This window comes from Pogona vitticeps, chromosome 1, assembly GCF_051106095.1.
Source record: "Pogona vitticeps strain Pit_001003342236 chromosome 1, PviZW2.1, whole genome shotgun sequence".
Lineage (NCBI taxonomy): Eukaryota > Metazoa > Chordata > Lepidosauria > Squamata > Agamidae > Pogona > Pogona vitticeps.
In genome coordinates this window covers 318,795,381-318,816,335 of record NC_135783.1, presented here as the reverse complement: position 1 = coordinate 318,816,335, position 20,955 = coordinate 318,795,381, and the positions used below count along the sequence as shown (strand labels likewise).

General features: G+C 40.9%; 1 protein-coding gene and 1 non-coding gene across 2 annotated transcripts in view; both read left to right on the top strand.

Annotated features, from left to right (window-relative positions):
• Positions 1 to 19,291, top strand: part of SYNDIG1L (synapse differentiation inducing 1 like) — a 63,189-nt gene extending 43,898 nt beyond the window's left edge. Inside the window, exons 2-4 of the mRNA XM_020793933.3 lie at positions 5,224 to 5,680; positions 7,994 to 8,131; positions 17,602 to 19,291. Of these exons, the coding sequence (XP_020649592.2) occupies positions 5,264 to 5,680; positions 7,994 to 8,131; positions 17,602 to 17,760 (714 nt within the window). The 5' untranslated portion in view covers positions 5,224 to 5,263 and the 3' untranslated portion in view covers positions 17,761 to 19,291. The remainder of the gene's footprint in view (positions 1 to 5,223; positions 5,681 to 7,993; positions 8,132 to 17,601) is intronic.
• Positions 12,342 to 12,538, top strand: LOC140703585 (U2 spliceosomal RNA). The gene has a single exon (XR_012082905.2). It is a non-coding gene; the product is annotated as a U2 spliceosomal RNA (small nuclear RNA).
• Positions 19,292 to 20,955: the final 1,664 nt, after the last annotated feature.

Genomic DNA, 20,955 nt, shown 5'->3' with positions numbered 1-20,955 from the left:
GGAATGGCAGCTATGAAAGAATTAGAAAAGATTATCAAGTGTAAGGAGTGTGCCTGGAGACCAAGACCAAGATCATTCACACAATTGTATTCCTGATTACTAGTTATGGATGTGAAAGCTGGCCAGTGAAAAAAGATGACAGGAAAAAAATGATTTATTTGAAATACGGTGCTAGAGGAGAGCTTTGCAGATAACCTGGACTACTAGAAAGACATTAGGAAGAAGATCCTCCAGAACGCAGCCAAACAGCCCAAAAAACCTACAACCATTCAAGAAAACAAGTGAGTCGTAGAACAAATCAAGCCAGAAATTTCCCTGGAGGCAAAAAGTGACAAAACTGAGGCGGATACTTCAGGCACATTATGAGAAGACAGGATTCTCCAGAATCCAGGAAAGCTGGAAGGCAACAGGAAAAGAGGAAGACCAAATATGAGATGGACTGACTCTCTAAAGGAACCACAGGATTGAGTTTTCAAGAGCTGCGCACGGCGGTTGAGAACAGGACATTTTGGAGCTCACTCATTCATTGAGTACCCGTAAGTTGGAAGTGATTTGATGGCACATAACAAGAACAATTTTGAAAGGCCTGGATGTGATGAGTGAGTGAATCTGAACTCAGAAATCAGCCTTTTGTAGCCAAATTTGGAGGTGCCTGGTGTTTGTAAACTGCATCTAACCGCATTGTTAGTTTAAAGAAGTCATGAATCTGTTTGGCCTTTTCTCTTCGTAGTCTGCTTTTTCAAAAGAATAATTCTTGGGATGGGACCAATCATGTAATTGTTTACTGCCATTTCAGACCTAGGGAACAATTTAAAAGAGAAATCACTGTTCGATAGATTCATACTAGCTGGCAAAGAAAAAATCTGTGGAGACTTCCAGTCCACCCACCAGTGCAAGATCTTTCTTTTCAGCTGATTAGTACTTTGTTCATTCTAACATTGTCAGAAATAGTTTGATGGGGGCTTGGCATGATGCCACAATCCTGTACAGTTCATTATCAAAGAACCTTCCAAACAACCTTAATGCAGATTCAAAATAAAGGTGACGTTTAAAAAAAGGGAGCCCAAAGGGAGTAAATCAGATTCAGGTACAGAGAAAGGATAATCAGCACTTTGCCCATAAGAAGGTTTATGCTGTTTTTCATATTACTAGAACCCAGGGTCATCCAATTAAGTTGAGTGCTGAGAGATTTTTAAGGGATAAAAGGAAGTTCTCTCCACACTGTGCATGGTTGAACTACGGAATTTACTTCCACAGTATATAGAGATGGCCACTAATTTGAATGAGTTTTTAAAAGCGTTAGAAAAGCTTATGGAAGGTAAGTTTATCAATGGCTAATAGTCATGATGGTGATCTTTCTCCTACAGTGGCAGAGACAACATATTCTCACTGTCACGTTGCTGGGGAGCATATCAGTGGGAGGATGTTTCTGAGCTTCCTACAGAAAACTGGTTGATCATTGTAGAAACAAGGTGTTCAGCTTGATAGGTTCAATATCCTCCAAGTGAGCCAGACTTTTTATGCTGTTGTGTATTGAATGGAGGCAACTTTTGCTATGAAGAAAAAGCTATGCAAACTCTTATACATGCTTTTCGGCTTCCATCATCAGCGACTTGTGATCTGGGCACTTCAAAATTTTGCTCAGACTAAAGGCTGCCTATGGACTCATATGACTTCCTACCCACCCACACATCTTAGCTGCCCTGTTTCTAATTGAAATCTTCTGGTAACCTTTTCATTTTCTTCAGCCTTTGGGATTTCTGTGTGACTCTATATATTATACAGTACTTTCATCTGAATGGTGTTCATTAATTTGTGCTTTATTCCTTCTTCAGAAGCATTCACAACGTTCTCTCCAGTAAAATGTGGAATATGGAAACATGCTGTGTCTAGCAGAACCCGCCTGATGGCTCTGTGGGCTGCTCCTTATCAGTCCTTCGGCCAGGCTTCAGTTCATGCAACAGTTTCCCATCCATCGCAGTGTGAGATAACGCTGGCAGAAAATTGTCATAAAATCAGCCCTCAAGGACCTTCCCTAAAATATAACATTTGTTTGAACAAGAGGCGTTCCTCACAAACCTCCTATATTTGTTGTTGAACTTAATCCACTCAATAAGTGTTTCCGCTTAACAGTTGGTCCATCGTTTTGCCAAAAATAGAACTTAACATTTAAATAAAATTAATTTACCAAGTCTCCATACATTTCTAATTCCTGAAAGGGTACTATTTCTGCACAGGGAAAATATGCTGTCACATTTTTCTGTTCAGGTAAAATGGCCTAATTGAAAGAGTGGGCACAGTTCCACTTGTTCTATCAAGCTGTTGAATCACGGGGATGTTTCGTGATGGGTGACTTCCAGTACCATCAAGCAAAAGCGCTGTACAACTAACTACTCAGGGGCTGAAATCCTGTTGCTCAGCATAATAAATCACAACTAGAATACAGTGGTGCCTCGCTTGACGAAATCACTGTAGAGCGAAAACATCAAATGAAATGAAAAAACCCATTGAAACGCGTTGAAAAACGTTCAATGCGTTCCAATGGGCAGAATACCTGCTCGTCCAGCGAAGATCCTCCATACAGCGTCCATTTTCGGTGCCTGTAAAATGGGGAATCCATCCTAGAAAACAGCGGGGGGGGCATTTTCTTCAGCCGGTGGCCATTTTGAAACCCGGCGATCAGCTGTTTGCTGATCGTCGTAAAGCGAAAATCAGTTCCCAAAGCAGGAAACCAATCATCGTTAAACGACAAAACCCCATTTAAAACATTGTTTTGTGATAGCAAAAACCTAAATCGTATAGCAATTTCCTTGTTAAGCGAGGCAATCGTTAAGCGAGACACGACTGTAGGCCCATTTCATTAGTGGTTTGGTGAGTCCCTCCTCTGTAAATTGCATTGATTTAATAGGCCTACTCTAGTTGCATGTTTCTTTGGTAAGCAGCAGGATTTCACCCAGTATATTCTTTCTTAATTTTTCCCTTCTCCAGTTGTGACTACAATTGGATTCACCCCTTGATATTTTGTAGTGAAGACAGAGTCACTGTGCATATGAATCAGACACTTGAAATGAAATTCACCTGCAGCGATGGGTGCCTCGGAATGTGATGGTTACATGTCAGGCAGCCTTTCTCTTCATTTTCCTTCCCTAGTTTCCACTCTCTGGAAGTGTCAGTCCAGACGCCAAGTAACTCCAGAGCAGTTCTTTAGCATGCAAAATATATTACAGTCACAAATGAAAGGGCTGTAATTCATTGCATCCTCTGCTTGTTTAGAATGCAAGGAGGATCCCTACAGGGAATGCCAACCTCAGGTCTGTGCCAGGACCATCTGTTATTCGCTGTAACACTGCAGGAAGTTATGACCCAGCATAAAGAATGCACTATGCATTTACATCAAAATTCTGTTCCCTTTTCTGAAGCAGCCAAAGAGAAAGGGCAATGCCCAACACACTCCAGCTATCATGATAGCTTTGACCTTCTCATCTCATCACATGGTTCATATTCCAATTTCCCTGCCTGCCACCATGAGGTTGACATGAAGTCTCAAATAAAGTCTGTATTTTGACAGTCTGGGAAAGGAAGTACATGGTCTCATGCCCAATAGTGCAGCTAAATGCCACTGTTTGCTGCCAAACATAAGGCATTTGCTTCTATTTCTAATGGCCAAGGTTCTCTCTCTCTCTCTCTCTCTCTCTCTCTCTCTCTCTCTCTCTCTCTCTCTCTCTCACACACACACACACACACACACACACACACACACACACACACACACACACACACACACACACACACACACACACACACACACACACACACACACACACATATTCACTTACTCTCTCACTGACTCTCAGTTATACTGTACTTCCCAAGAATGTAATTCACTAGCCTGTGTGGCCTTGGGTAAGCTGCATATTTCCAAGGCATCCTAGAAGAAGGGAATAGTAAAACCACTTCTGAGTATTCTGAAAAACCCTGGAAAAGGTCCCCATACATCAGAATTGACTTGACAGCTTATGATTATTGCTTGCTAGATAGCTCAGTCAGATATTGATAATTTAATCCCCCACGGTGCCTTCTGGGAGAAGAGTCAGTCTGTGTAGCCTTGGGCCAGCTGACTGTCCCCAGAGTGTCCCAGAGTGTCCCCAGAAGTAGGGGCTGGTATTGTCTACCCAGAAAATCTTGCAAAACACTGTATTATTATCATTAAACACTATAAACATACACTCTAGCTCTTTACTACTCTCATAATGGTTTCAATACAGTACTTTGCAGATCTGCTTTTTCCTTGCAGCATTTTCATGACTGACATCTCAGAGCTTTGTATAACAAGGTAAAAGGAGGGAATGGCTATGGAAGTATTTAGGGGCTTGTGAGACTCCAGAGTGGCTTTGGATGTAATAAGAAGTGGAGAAGAGGATACAGAAGTGAGTTGCACATCTTATATAAAATGAAAGAAAGGAATTTATGTGGCAGGAATGCACAAGCTGAAAATCTATTAAACATTTGTGGTTCCTTAGACTCCATGCTTTTTATTACTTGCACTTATACAAGAGCCAGTGTGTTATGAATCTAGTCTAAGCATTTATCTCCAGTCCCTGGCTTTATTGTTGTTGTTGTTTAGTTGATAAGACATGTCCGACTCTTCGTGACCCCATGGACCAGAGCACGCCAGGCCCTCCTGTCTTCCACTACCTCCCAGAGTTTGGTCAAATTCATGTTGGTAGCCTCGATGACACTGTCCAACCATCTCGTCCTCTGCCGTTCCCTTCTCTTCTTGCCTTCACACTTTCCCAACATCAGGCTCTTTTCCAGGGCCTGGCTTCATAGCCAGTATACGAGTAAACAGGCCAAAGTGGCTTGTAGATTTTTTCCTTTGGAAGAGTCACATGTGCTAGTACAACTTCTTCCCTGTCCCAGTTCCTTACAGCCAAAGGGGTATGCCATCTTGCCAGCCCCCAACTTGCACTTCACTTTATGCAGGCCACCAGGAGCTAATTTCAAAATACTTATTTTAACTCTCCTTAAAAGTGTCACAATTTATGTTCTGTAAGTTAAAGTGCAGCCAGGAAGGTATCCAAGATGGGTCCAGCCCCAGATTTCTGTCAAGACAGACTTGTCCCTAGCATAGTCCTGGTTATAACCTCATGGCAATCATTGCTATTGAACATCCCAGCTGCCATCTACAATATATATGTACTTGTTGCCTTTTTTGTTCTTCAGGACATTCATCTGAAGCATCTCAGTGAGAGTTCTCAGGAGAATGGAAAGTGCGAGTGAACTTCAGAATCCCCTGTTGGCCAAGAACAATGGACACCTTCATGGCAGTTACACTTACCACCAGGATTACCCTGCCCACCGTTGTCAGGGCAAACTCTATTCCTACATCTTCCAAAATTCTGGCAATGCGAGAACTCACCAGTTACTGGACGCCAGTTCTCTTCAGTTGGCTGTTGAAGCTCTGTACGGCCCAAATTTCATTCTGGTGAAGGATGAGGCCAGTGTCAAGATCAAGGACAATAAAGGTGAGAGCTGTGAGACAACTTTCATGGAAAAGAAAGATCCCCCTACTGAGGCCTCTGATGGGCAGGAAACACAAGGGCGATCCTTGATGGAAAATGATATGAAAATCCAGACTGTGTCCTATGAAGTGGAGGAAGAAGAATTGCAAGAGTATGAGGTACATTCCTTAACCTATGAATTTAAGACAGACCAGGGAATTTTCTTCTGAGTAAATATTTTTGATGTGTAAGCATAAAAAGAACAAAGTGTTCAAACATTCACATTAAACGGAACTTGTTTATGTGTTGCTTGTCACTGTGCCAGCTCATATGTATATTCTCTTATTTCTAAGGTATTGGGGCTCAAAATACAATTTATTGGAAATAACATGAGTGGAAATAGTTGAGAGAGGCAAGTAATTAAAATGAGGTGAAGTTCTAAACTTGCTTAGAACATTATGCCAGTGAAATATATTGCTGAAGATGAAAAATTGTTCCATTTCACAGAGATTCAAGAAAAGTATTTTCTCAGCAAAGCCCTAATTCCTAGTCAGTGAGCTGAGAATTTTGCTTGAGAAAAGCATGAGAATCAGCTTCTATTCAATGCTTAAGTTGTTAGAATTTTGCCATATCCAGGTGTCCAGAAAGGATATGGTTTATTATAGAAACACTGCAAAGCAATTGTTTTCCCTAAGTTTGAAACTGCTAAGAAGGAAAGAATACATATGTGAAAGTGCCACTTGAAAGAAGGTCAAATAAGAGTGGAGAAGAAAGACTATAAAATATTTAATGAGAAGAAGAGTAGGAGGGTGAAAATGCTACTTAAATGCCATGGTGATGATAGATGTCCTAGAAATATTATATTTAGACAATGGAGGAGAAGCAGCTTTCAATAGGAGAAGAAAAATATCTGTGGGATGGCAATTGCTTCTCTTCAGATACTGGAGCTGACAGCCATGAATAGGGTTCTTAACACCATTACTATTATTACTATCATCACTATCACCATCATCATCATTGCTATTATTAGTACATTGAAGCTTTCTGGGTTTCTATTTCACACTGAGTTACTTTAACAACATAGAACACCCCTGAACACACTTAACTTTGAATGGAACTTTCTTCCAGGCGAATATATATGTGGGTGAGCTATAAAAACATCTCCAGTACAGTACAAAAAATGTTGTTGTTGTTTTTTTAAAAAAACACTGTTAACCTTTATAAAGATTTTAAATGCATGAGATGCTAATCTTCTGACTCAAGTTCTTAGAATTTTTACTGTGTAAAAGTCCATTTGAGATCAAGAGGCTCTTCGAAAACAAGGGTATCCTTCAGCTTCTCTAAAATGTCTGTTAAGCTCTCGTTTGCTTACCTGTGCATTGCTGCATTTCTCTTTATCTCCTGATTGTTACGATTTACAGTAGTGCCTCGCTAGACAGTTACCCTGCATGACAGTTTTTTCGCTAGACATTGACTTTTTGAGATTGCTATAGCGATTCACAAAACAGTGATTCCTTATGGGGGAATTTCGGTGGACAATGTTTGGTCCCTGCTTCGCAAACCAATTTTCACTAGACAACGATTTTGACAGCCCCCTCCGCGCTCACAAACCGGGTGTTTTCGGGACCTAAGCTTCACAAGACAACTATTTAAACAGCTGATCGGTGGTTCGCAAAGCGGCTTTCCTATGGCTGATCTTCGCTAGAAAATGATGATTCTTCCCCATTGGAACACATTAAACAGGTTTCAATGCATTGCAATAGGGAAATGCTTTTCGTTGGACAATGATTTTGCTAAACAGCAATTTCAGTGGAATGGATTATCATCATCTAGCGAGGCACCACTGTATAAGGGGATTTGCCAAATTTGCATTTTAGTTATTTATCAAAAAGTCAATATCACCATTTAGGATAAGCTGAGATTCTGTAGTTAGTACATGGAATGGCAGAACTGGTTTATTGATTGCTGAAACTATTCTTAATCCCAAATAGCCTTACTGAAGGCCGAGAGTCTATAAAATACCTGTCAGACCATGCCAGATTAAATGGATGGAAGCCAAGGAGATCTTTCTCAAACAGCATGTGAAGCAACAGCTCTGCTTCCTAACAGATGTTTTAATCTAGAAGTTAGAAGTTGATGACTGATGTGTCATATTCTAGATAGCCATCAGACATCCAGTTCTTGGATGGGTTATTTATACTAGTAGCGACTGTTCCTTGGTGAATATACATCCTATACGACAGAGGGTGACTTTGCCCACTGCATGTGTGGTGGATGGTTATAAGTGATATCACATTAGGATAGCTCAGTGGAGAGATTTCCTACCCTATGAAGATGAAGGCAATTTGTCTGCCATGTTTTAGAGGAAATGTATTGTCACTACAGCAATGCCCAACAGGTACAGAGTGAATTGCTACTCCCGCCTGGATGCTCTTTGAGTGAGACTCCTACTGTGCTGTTGGTTATCTTCCCTGAATTGGTTTGTTTTCCAGAGTGACTCTTCAAGTGACAGTGAGAGTGAAGATAATTTTCTGATGCTTCCCCCACGAGACCACCTGGGTTTAGCTATCTTCTCAATGCTTTGCTGTTTCTGGCCTCTGGGAATTGCTGCTTTCTACTTTTCTCAAGGGGTAAGAATTTGCATCTGCTGATGTTTCCTATGCCCAGCATCCTTCTTGTTTTACTCAAATGCTTTGTGAAAAGGAACCTTCGTTACCCATTCCAGCCAACATGATACAGTGCCACCAAACTTGTACTATTGTTAACATGAAATTATTTAATAACAAGAAAAATAAATAAATCATGTGGTCCTTGTACACAACCCAAAGGCAAGAAGGGGGTTATATACCTGTATTAGACTACTTAAAAATATGGAAGAAAAGCTAGTTTTTAACCTGTACTGGTCTTCATCATGCTGGGCACCATTGGGGGTAGATCAATGCCCAGTGATGCCCAGTCTAATGAAGACTAGTACAGATTAAACACATTTTTTCTAATTTCTTTTAATACAGTGGTGCCTTGATTTACAAACATAATCCATTCCAGAAGATGGATGTAACTTGAAATGGCCATAAGTCGAAACACCATTTCCCATAGGAATTCATTGAAATGCAATGAATACGTTCCAGCTGAAGAAAAAAATCACCAAAAAGAATCACTGCAAGACTCATTGGAAACGCAATTAATCCCTTCTGGCCGGGGGGGGGGGGAGAAAAGCAATCAAGCGTGCAGGACCTATTGGAAATGCACAGAAAACAAACAGAGCAGGTTGGAAATGCACAGAGAACAAAGGAGGCAGGTCGGAAATGCAAAGAAAACAAAGGAAAAATGCAAGGGAACCATGCAGGACCCATCAGAAATGGGGGAAAAACTCCAAAAGCAACCAAATCCCCCAAGACCCATCGGAAATGAGGGTGGGGGACCAAAAAACAAACAAACCCTCAAGGCCCATTGGAAATGGGAAAAACACTCCAAAAGCAACCAACCCCCCCAAGACCCATTGGAAATGGGGGGGGAAACAAAACAAAAAAACAACCCCCCCAAGACCAATCACAGCACAGAAACATAACCCCTCCCAGCCCAAAACTGCAAAAACACCCAGAATAGTTTTTAAAAAGCAGAAAACAGCACCTTACCTTACCAGGCAGCCCGAAGCCTCCCTGCAAACACACACACACGCTCTCGGAAACAGAAGAGAAGTAGTCCCAAGTCTCCTCCGATGCACACTCTCTAACTGCTGGGGCAAAAGAGCTACAAAGAAGCAGCCTCGTCACCACCTACAGTTAGCAGTTTGAATTTCCCGCCTTTTCCCCCTGCCTTTTTCTGTTTGTAAGTGGAAGCTCCGGTCGCAAGTAGAAGCAAAATTTTGCATCCGGAGCTGATTGTAACTCAAAATGGTCATAAGAAGGGATATTCATAAGTCGAGGCACCACTGTAGTTCTGTAAAGATATCACCCCTGACTTACGTTCAAATGAAATTATTTGGGAGCTTCCTCTGAGCTCTATGTGGGATTTTTTATATATCTGCATGTATGCACGCCCACAACTAGAACCAACCTATAACACTGTGATGCTTGAGGTGCGAAAAATCAGAATATCAGTTTTCATGGAAGTAAAAATATAATTGTGTTTTAATTTAAGTGCTAAGTTAACAACAACAACAACAATTATTATTATTTTGGAGGGGCTTGCATGCTTCAGTGAGGTTGAGAGCTAGGCTGAAGGGTCTCCCAAGCCAGACAAGTCTCAGTTGAAACCAGGCCAACTGTGTCCACCAACCATCAATTATGATGAGAGGGAATAAACAGAAATCCATACCAGATCAGTTGTCGCCCAGGCCAACAAGGACTGTGTCAGTTGCTATAGCCCCTGGGCATCTGGTAACAAATGGGTGACAGGGCTCAGCAGGCCCTGTTGCAGAACAAGGACTAGCTGTTGCAAAGCTACTGGAACAACGTAAATGCAAAACTTGAACTCTCACAAAAAAATGATAAATTATGAAAAGTCATTGATATAAGCAGAGGCAAATTACTCCAGGCAGTGAAAATGGAGAATATTTTGAAAACAATAGAAACAAAGGCTCAATATAAGAAACTACAATTTGAAAAGAAATTAAACAGCTGGAAAAATAGACCACTACATGGCCAACACCTGAGAAATATTGATGGAGAGAATAATCATAATTCTACATGGGCATGGCTGAAACTGGGGACCCTTAAGAAAGAAACCAAAAGCTTAATTTTTGCTGCACAAGAACAAGCACTGTGATTAAAGCTAAGATCCAAGGAATTGGTCCTAACAGCAAATGTCAACTCTATCAAGAAAAAGATGAAGCTGTGTCACAACTAATCTGTGAATGTCCAGACACTGCACAAACAGATTATAAAGTTAGAATGGCAAAATTAGTGCACTGGTCAATATGCAAAAAATATAACTTTCCAGTCTCCAAAAACCCATGGGAACGTCAGGTAGAGAAGGTGCTAGAAAATGGGGAAGTCAAGATCTTGTGGGATTTCCAGATCCAAACTGATACACACCTTGAACGTAAAACACCAGACATATTAGTAATAGAACAAAGACATGTCCAGATCATTGACATTGGCAATTTCAGGGAATGACTGAGTTGAAAATAAAGATTGGAATTAAGATTGCCAGAAGAAATATCAACAACCTCCAATATGCAGATGATACCACTCTGAAGGCAGAAAGTGAGGAGGAATTAAAGAACCTCTTAATGACAGTGAAAGATGAGAGTGCAAAAAACGTTCTGAAGCTCAACATAAAAAAAAACAAGATCATGGCCACTGGTCTCATCACCTCCTGGCAAATAGAAGGGGAAGATATGGAAGTAGTGACAGATTTTACTTTCTTGGGCTCCATGATAACCGCAGATGGTGACAGCAGCCACAAAATTAAAAGATCCCTGCTTCTTGGGAAGAAAGTGATGACAAACCTCGACAGCATCTTAAAAAGCAGAGATATCACCTTGCCGACAAATGTCTGCATAGTCAAAGCTATGGTTTTTCCAGCAGCGATATACGGAAGTGAGAGCTGGACCATAAAGAAAGCTGACCACCGAAGAATTGATGCTTTTGAATTGTGGTGCTGGAGGAGACTCTTGAGAGTCCCCTGGACTGCAAGGAGAAAAAACCTATCCATTCTAAAGGAAATCAACCCAGAGTGCTCACTGGAAGGACAGATCCTGAAGCTGAGGCTCCAGTACTTTGGCCATCTCATGAGAAGAGAAGACTCCTTGGAAAAGACCCTGATGTTGGGGCAAGAGAAGGGGACGACAGAGGACGAAATGATTGGACAGTGTCATCAAAGCTACCAACATGAATTTGACCCAACTCCGGGAGGCAGTGGAAGACAGGAGGGCTTGGTGTGCTCTGGTCCATGGGGACACGAAGAGTCGGACACGACTAAACAACTAAACAACAACAACAAAACAGAAGTACAGCAACCTGGCAATTGAAACATCTCATATCTGGAAGAAACACAGTTCAGTAATCCCTGTAGTCATTGGGGCTTTGGGAACAATATCAAGAACCTTCACACAGTACCATAAGCAGTTGCACATCTCAGAAATCATACCACTGTCAGAGCTACAAAAAGGGTAATATTAGGAACAACATAATACCGTGCAAGTATTCAACAGATAATTAGGTTTTTTGTTAAAACTTCTGCTATATAATACCAGTCAATAATTGTGACAGTGCCTGGAGCTGTTAATAATAATAATAATAATAATAATAATAATAATAATAATAATAATAATAATAATAATAATAATAATAATAATAATAATAATAGGATAACCAAGTTGCAACAATCATTTTTCAACACTTAGCTAAATAATATGGATTACTCCTGTCTTTTCCTCCATATTATAAATTCCAGCTACTTCCAGTTTTAGAAAACAAAACTGCAATACTATACAGGGACAAACAAGTTATCATGGATAAAACAGATGAGAGTAAGACTTTAATCATACTTCTGAATAAGCAACAAAGGAAAATATGATAGTTGGAGTTCCATCAACAAACAGCCTCAGAAATAAAGTACAAACATGGCAAAGTACCAAACATTAAGAGAAAAAATTAAAAGAATTTGGAAAAAGACCAGGTCATTGTATTTCCCATAGTAATTTCAGCATAAAGAGTTGTTCCAAAATCTTTGACTACTAATCTAAAACAAGTGCCAATATCTGATAGTTTGCTTCCTAAAATTCAAAAAGCAGCGATTTTTCAAATGTAATCTCATCCCCAAAATTTTTGGTCTTGACTCCTAACTTTTAGGTAAACTCCTTGGTCCACCCCTATGCACCAGCAACGGTGAGAAATCGCTTCTTGGCCTTTTGGCTAAGATCAAGTGTCATATCTGTTCTTATCAGTTTAATTAAGGAGTTTGGTTTAATAATATTCCACCTAGGAATATTCCTTTATTTGGCATAATGATTGGGTAGCCTTGTATCAGGCTTAGAACATGATTGCTGTGTTCATCCTTATCACAAAACAAAGGAATTACATCTATATTTTCAAAAACAATGTCAAGAGACTGAACTCTTCTTCTCTGCACTACAGCAGTTTCGAGAGATGACTGCTTAAGTGCATGGGTGCACAGCTCTCTGAGAAAGCTATGGTGCTGAGACTATGCTTCATAATTTGACATTTTCACCTTGAGCAATCTATGGACAACCTTTGAGGCCTCCATTCCCTTGGAAATAATCTGTCAGGGGCAGCATATCAAAGATGGATGGGACCATAGTCAAAAGTGCGCAGGGTACCCCTCTTCTCTCTTTCTGACAATAGCATTGCAAATAAATCCCCACCAATGACTTACATTGTTGTTGTTTAGTTGTTAAGTCGTGTTTGACTCTTGTGACCCCATGGACCAAAGCATGCCAGGCCCTCCTGTCTTCCACTGCCTCCTGGCAGTGGAAAACAAGAGTATGTATGTATGACTTACAGAATGATTTCCAAACACATTCAAAAAACATATAGATATAAACTTATGACACTTCTAATTTACACATCATACTGTGATTTTCCACACTTTTTTCCCTTCTGTTTTCAACAGAGTTGCTTGAATATTGTAACCACAGCAGATTTGGCTGTTAGTCTGTTTACGTGAATCAATTACTGAATGGGGGGGGGGGGAGTCCCCGAAGCTTGAATTCACTCATTGTATTAATGAATGTAAAGTCAATTATATTATTCCATTCCACCCTGCATAATTTCCCAGTGCATTTTTGCTTATACAAGACTTCTGCACTTGGTATCGTTTTCAAATTTCATCAGCAAACTCCAATTTTCCTCTCCAGACATCATAATAAATAAAATAAGTCCCAAGACTGATTGCTGAGGAAGTCCACTTGTTATAACTCTCCATGTGCCTCATAGCACAATATGTTGTTTGCTTCCCTTTAATCATTACCTTACCCTAATTTCAGTTTAAATAGAAATTTCCTGCATAGTAACTTATGAAATGCATGACTGACAGTCAAATAGGATATATCAACTATATTCCTGCAGTATAATAAATAGTTTCTCTTGAAGAAAATGAAAACACTTTAAAAGATTTGGAACACGAAGATTATCTGCCTCATGATTATAACAGTGGGTTAGTACTGATTTCCTTGGAAGTTACATAGCAATCAGACTGACCTAGCAGAATCAAGGACAAGATGTGAATGAAAGATTATCCCTGAGATTTTTCTCAGAGTCTTTCAATATAGATTTAGCTAAAGTGTTATTTTATTTTATTTCCTTATATGGTTTTGTCCCACTTACATCCAGGTTAGGTGAAACAAAACAATAGCAAACAAGCAAAATGAGTTAGATTCAGCTTGAGCAGTTTGGATTGCAGTTTTGGTCATTATGCTTCCACTGCCAGAAAGAGGTAGGACTGAAGATGATTGTTATTGAGTCTCCAATTCCTTTAAACCAGGCTTGTCCAACCTGCGGCCCGAGGGCCACATGCGGCCCAGGTCAGCTTGTAATGTGGCCCAGTGCAATTTTTTATTTTTAAAGAAATTCCAAAGTTTCAAGTTACACTGCCAGTGCTTGCGGCCAGAATGTGGCTGGGGGACATCACAACGGTGGGGGGGGGGGGGAGAAAGGGAAGGAAGGAAGGAGTAGGAGGGGAGGGGACAGGGGGGCTGCGTGACTGCATTGTGTCGTCCCCGTCTATAGGTAGACCCCCTCCCGGCCCCATAAAGCCGCCGGAGTCGAAGCTGGCAGCCTCTGCTGTCTGAGATTGCATCTGCTGGTAAGCGCGCTTGGAGCGGGGCTGCGGAGGACAGCTAGGGCTGCCCCCCCATGCGGCCCAAACCAAATGTATGTGCGGCTCAAACCAAATTTTCATCTTCTAATGTGGCCCAGGTAAGGTGAAAGGTTGGACACCCCTGCTTTAAACCCTCTAATATCACTTCCTCCTCAGTTCTGAAGGAGCTCCACCTTCTAATGTTCTGAAGGAGCTGAGGAGGCCCTCTGCAACATTTGGGCAGTAGGGATTTCATGAAGAGGAGAAATTGACAAAGGTCATTTCTGCTTCTAGAGTGGCTTATAGACAATTAAAGGAAGACAGCCCCTGTCTGCTGGGTGACAGATTTCAAAATACACAACACAACAATATATATGGAAGAAAGACCAAAGTTAACCAGTCTCTGAGCGGGGATATTGAAATGGCCTTGTATTCCATCTTACTTTCCTCTGCTGCACCTGCTACCACTACTTATTTGCCATATTTGTATCTCTCCTTTCATTTATATTATATAATATAAATGAAAGGATATATATATCCCCGCTCAGAGAAAAGTATTTAATTAACTCAGGCTGGTGTACAATGCCTTCTTACCACACCATTTCATCTACACAACCATCCTCTGATGTAGGTTGGGCTGAGAGAAGGAATGGTCCGAGGTCACAGAGTGCTTTAGCATTTTAGTTGAAGAAACATTACCAGAACAGCCTTCAATCTATCTGCTTGACAATAGTCTGCATGGGCACAGAATGTCCTTGGGGACCAGATGTTAATTCTGGAGATCCCTGGATGATCATGAGCCTGCTGTACATTAGGCAGCATATGACTTTTGCAGACAGCAAGTACCAGAAGGGGATAGTCAGATCCAGGTCAGTCTCTCTCACACAAAGTAATTGCCAAGGAGTCACACAAATATCCAAAGCCAAGTGGTCAGTCCATCAATCATTTATATGTCAGATACAATGAAAAGACAATCAAAGTCGGGCAAAAGGGGACCGCAGGTAGATATACAGTATGTGAGGAATGCAGAAGCTGGATGAAATGAAAGCTTGCAATCTCCCACAGCTTGGCCTGACTGCAATAGCTTTATTTATGGCTCTTCACCAGACCCACTGCTAGTTTCAGCATGATTCTAGGGCATTATCAGCTATCAATGCTTGGCCTTGAAGATGATGGCTTCTCCTGTTTCAAACTTTTTGCTCTAACATCCCAAATTGTATGTGCTCTCTGGGGCCCTGGAGTTAACTTGTCTGCCAGACTCCCATTGTCTTCAGGAAGCACTGATCTTTCCCCTGGGAAGGCTCAGCTCTGACTTGTGCTCCTGTGTGTTTGAGAAAGTGCTGCCAGTTGGTTCCTTGAGTCCTTCCCCTGGCCTAGTTTCCTTTTGCTGGATTGGGTCATTCTAGCCTTCGTTCTCCAAAGAGGACTCGAATAGAAAAGGCATTAGATGGTGGAGAAAATGACAAAGGGAACAGATTTATTTTTTTATTTTACAAAATTAATAAATGAAGCCAAAAGAGAGAAGCCATGTGTGTAGAACTAAGTACGCCCTTATTGCTTCCATAGGAATTAAGAGGCTAAGTAGTGGCCAGGTGCTATATAGCACTCACTGCTTACTTGTCTAAAGGAGGCCATGTACAGTAAAAACTTTTACCTACTTTTTGTCAAAGAAATCATGACACGGTGTAGTATATCATGTGTTGTTGTTCATCTGAGGTTGTATTCACCTAATTTTCAGACCTGCTAAGGACCAGAGGATTTATATTACGTCCTGATACATAAAACCGTAGAATTCAAAGAGGGTATACTTTGTAGATTAACAAAGTGTTATATGTTCATCTCTCTCTCTCTCTCTCTCTCTCTCTCTCTCTCTCTCTCTCTCTCTTTTTCTATCTGTGACTGAGTTTAAATTAGTTTATCCTTAAGGAAATCTTATCCGTATCTGACAGAAGCAACATCATATGATCAATGATGTCCACCCAAATGGCCTGAATGCAGAGTACCATGATCACAGCTGTTTACTGCTGTTTGTCTTAGCATCATATTCTGGGAGGCATATTGGCTCCAAATGTGTGAATTTAGTTTAATGTTGTGGCTAATAACAAATGATAAATCTATCCTGAATTAATTACTCTATGCATGCCAAATCCTAACTTGCAGGCTCAGGGCACCTAGCAATAATTTGGACCATTACGTATGTTGTTGTAGTAGAGTGCATAATCGCACCCACCTGTTTTTTAATGACACCACTCCATTGAGAATTTCAAAATGGGATATATGGGATCCTTCGCCTTTTCTTCTTCTTAACCGGCTTGTGAGGTTGGTTTGGCTGAGAGATGAGGACTAGCCCAAGGTTATCCTACAGAGGTTTGTGATTGAGTGGTGACTGAACTGAAATCTAGCCACTATTTATTTATTTATTTATTTATTTATTTATTTATTTATTTAACTAACCTATATACTGCCCACACTACTGTCTCTGGCCGGCTTACAACTATTAAAATACAGTAAAAAATAAAACAATTAAAATACAATTAAAATATATACTCTAAAACTTGCCATCAGGACCCAGAGTTGATATTATTTCAATTAAAAGCCTTCTGGAACAGGAAGGTTTTGGCCTAGCGCAGAAATGTCATGAGCCTCAGCGCCAGACAAATCTCAATTGGGATGGTGTTCCATAGTCTGGGGGCAGCTGCTGGAAAGGCCCTTTGTATATACCGCAATAGCTCTCAATCTAATCCTCTAATACAGCATTCCCCAACCTTTTTTGGTCCGTGGACCGGCTGGGGAAGGCTGGACACCCCCGTTGCTCATGCGCATGTGCAAACAAGTGTGCACCACTCTTGCATGGGCGCACACATGCCCGCATGGGTGGCACTGTGCCATTCGTGCATGCACACAGGTGTGCACGGTCCCACACAAGTGCGCACCACCATTTGCATATGCACGTGAGCGCACTGCCACATGCACAAATTGCAGTGCACACCCATACGCATATGCAAATGGAAGCATGGCACTTGTGCGGGCATGCCAGAGCACGTGTGCAGGCGCAAACAGGTGGTGCGGGGTGCGTGTGTGCAGGGGTGGGGCAGTGGGAGGTCTCTCTCGGCGGCCCAGTCTGGATCACGCCATGGACCGGCACCAGGCTGCGGACCGGGGTTGGGGAACGCTGCTCTAATACAGTTCGATTAATTTTATTTGCACTCTCATACACAGTTTGATGTTGGCAAGAGCATTCCTTTGCTGAAAAATAGTTGATAATTATTCACTACCAAAAATGCTGTGTATATATTGATAGATGACTTAAGTACTGTTTTGCTTTGTTTGTTTCTAGACAAGTAAGGCCATCTCCAAGGGGGACTTCCACCTGGCAAGCTCAGCTTCCCGGCGAGCTCTGTTCCTTGCTGCACTATCTATTACCATCGGCACAGGGGTATATGTTGGAGTGATTGTAGCACTCATTGCTTATTTATCTAAAGGTGGCCATGTATAGTAAAAACTTTAACCTACCTTGCGGCACCTAACGGCTAATTCTCTTGGATTACACACTTTCCTATGGAATATAGGAGGACACTATGCTTACAGAGCATTTTATACACAGAGATCTGTGCTCAGACAGACTTTCTGTGTGGACTCACTCTTTTTCAGTTGAACAATAGACTATGACCTACTTTACATTTTGGACTGCAAAGCTGAAAAACACTCTTAGCGCTGAAGATAACACAGTTTGAAATGCCTGGATTTTGAGACTGTCAAAAGCAAAAAAGGGAAAGGACGAATTTTAAAATTTTGTCTGCAGGGTGTTTTGAAACTGATGTTCTTATGTGCTAGATCTGCCATTTGTGAAGTTCAGTTACCTGTTGGATCCAAGCACCTGTTTTAACTTACAGCACACAATGAAAAGTTGGAGAATATTCAATTCATGAAAAGCCTTTCCTTTGGAAGATGGGACTGAGGGCTATGAAGAAGGGCAAACTAGAATTTGTCAGGATATTCACATTTTATGCCAATGACACTACCTACAATATCAAATGCTACTATTGCACCCTTGGGTAACTACCTATCAGAGAAGTCAGCTTTCATCAGAACTCTCTTTGTTCACATAATCTGCCTCTCCATCTATAGATGCTATGTCAGGTGTTCTCCACAGGCCCATAATATAATGATAAGACCATAGAGAGTTACAGTCAGCTATCATTCTAATCCTGAGATATCCATCTGCTTTCAATAAGGAAGTGAAGAATAGTCTGAGCATTATTCATTTTGATTATTATTAACTAAGTACATTGAAGAGTGTTAGGAAAGTCCTCAAGGGCCTCTTGCTTTCAATTATATTTTAGAATGTATAGGATGCATAAACCTGACAATTCTGGCGTGGGAAAGTTACTCCAAGTGGTGACATAATTGCTTTTCATCACATCTTGTAGTACTTTCCAAATTGTTGAAAGCTATACTATTGGGAGGCAAATTCATATTACCACAATTCGTAAGATGCATCGATATAAACATTTTAGCTTTCTTCTATTAAAAAACTGTCCTGCAGTGATCATCAAAATCTCATGGAAAGTGGGGTCTTTACTATGCCTGCTTCTAAACAGACACAGGTTAAATTAAGGCTTATGTCCAACTACTTACAAGTAAGCCCCACTGTAAGTGAGACTTACTCGTGAATAAGCATGTAAAGGATTGTGTTAAAAGCTGAAATGCATGGAATTTTATTCATTTTGTTCTTCTGCATCCACATTTGTTCTTTAATATAAATCTTGAACTTAATGAGGAGAAGAACATGTCAATATATAGGGCTGTCCTTTATTGACTTTGTTCATACCTGGCAGGAAAAACACAGTGGGTGGTTATAATGAAATACATCTTGTTATCTCTTCACTGTGAGATTCTTCAGGATTGTGTTTTGTCTATCATCTTGTTCAAAGTATGCATGTTTTTGCCAGGTGTATGATTCAGTTTCTGGAGGCACAGTGTCACTAGTGTGCCAACTGCATCTAGTTAAATATTTCTTACCTGTATAGGTGGCTTACAGTATGTCTTGATTTTGAATGGATGTTTGGCCCAAGCTTAGTTTGAGTGAAGTAGGAGTCCTATGAAAAGTACTGAAAATCTCAGCTGCATTCTAACATATGAGCAGCATGATGCTGGGTTCACTTCATGGTGCTTGTGTTAATATATGAAGTCTCTTCCCACATTAACCCATGAAGGCTCTGTGATCTTGAGGGAAGTTGAAATGAATAGTACTCATTACTACTATAGTGGGTTTTTTTTCTTTTTCTTTTTTTCTCTTTTTTAGAATTGGCCCCCACCCTGCTGGTGGTGTGGAATTCCCTCTCAGTAAAGGCTACCTTGGACACCTTTAAGGAGAAATGTAGGGTAAAAATATTTTACATAAATAAATAAAACAAGGGGCCTCCCTGTGACAGAATCTCCAAAAACAAATATTCTAAGCCTTTTCAATTTACACAGATATTTGAGAGAATGTGATATATACAGGGACATCTTTTTAAAGGTACCTGTGTGTTCTTCTATTTATTACAGATGTTTCGATTATTACATGATTTACTGTACAGTATTGGGAAAGTGCACTCTTAGGACAGTGTACAGTGTAAAAATTGAAATGTATGAATAAACATGCACAACTCCTTTAGCAGAGCAGCTAATGAGAAGACAAAGACTAGATTCTAAGCATATAATAGAAAAGATAAAAAGAGAAACCAAGCTGGGGAAAGACGATGGGATTTGTTCGTTGGAGGTGACATAACTTGGTTATCAGCTTAGTTCTGTACATCTCCCCAACATAATTCCCCAGCCAGTTTTGTTACAGATGAAAGCGCATTGGCATACAACAAACTTCCAGTTATGACCAGCAACGCACAAGTGTTTTGATTTTGCTTCATTTCCTCTGCATGACACAAATCCAACAAATCTTCTTTTCCTGAGGCAAGGATTTAATTTCAGCGCTGCTCATAGCCTGAGGGGTTGAAATGCTGTTTTTTAATTATCAAAGCCCAGAAAAGAGGTATTGGAGAGTTTTACATTTGGGATGGCAAACAAGTCACCCCTCCCCTAGCCACTAGGGAAGGAGATGCTTCATTAAGACTTCATGCTTTAACAAGGCCTGTATAGAGCTCTCTTTCTAAAGTTATTGTTTTTGCCACTAAAAATAGGATTACAAGGAACACTGAAGATTATATTGTGAATGAAAAGAGGGAGGGGAGGGTGGTTAAACCTATGCCATGAGAATATCTCCCAGGCAGTACAAGAAGCCCAAAGCTAGTACCATTGCCATAGAGATTTAGTTTTGAATGGCAGTTCCACCTCTCTTTCAGCTGTACTACCCTCTGAAGTACTGGTGCCAGCAAGAGAACAAGCAAAGCATACCTCAAGGGTATCAGAAGACAGGTATCTAGTTCTCTTGTGTGCTCCCAGAGGCATCTGGCATGGCCACTGTTGAGATACAGCTTCCTGTTATCTCTCAGTGGCCCCACCAGATGCTTCTGGGAACACACAGGACAACTAGATACCTGTCTCCTGATACCTCTCCACTGTATCTGGCATGTTGAGGTCCCTTCCTTTTAAGCCTGGAGATTAGACATCCCCATCACGTCTTGTAACCTGAGATGGGCTTTTCCTCTAGAAATCTATCCAAACCCCTTTTAAAGGCATCTAGGCCAGGTGC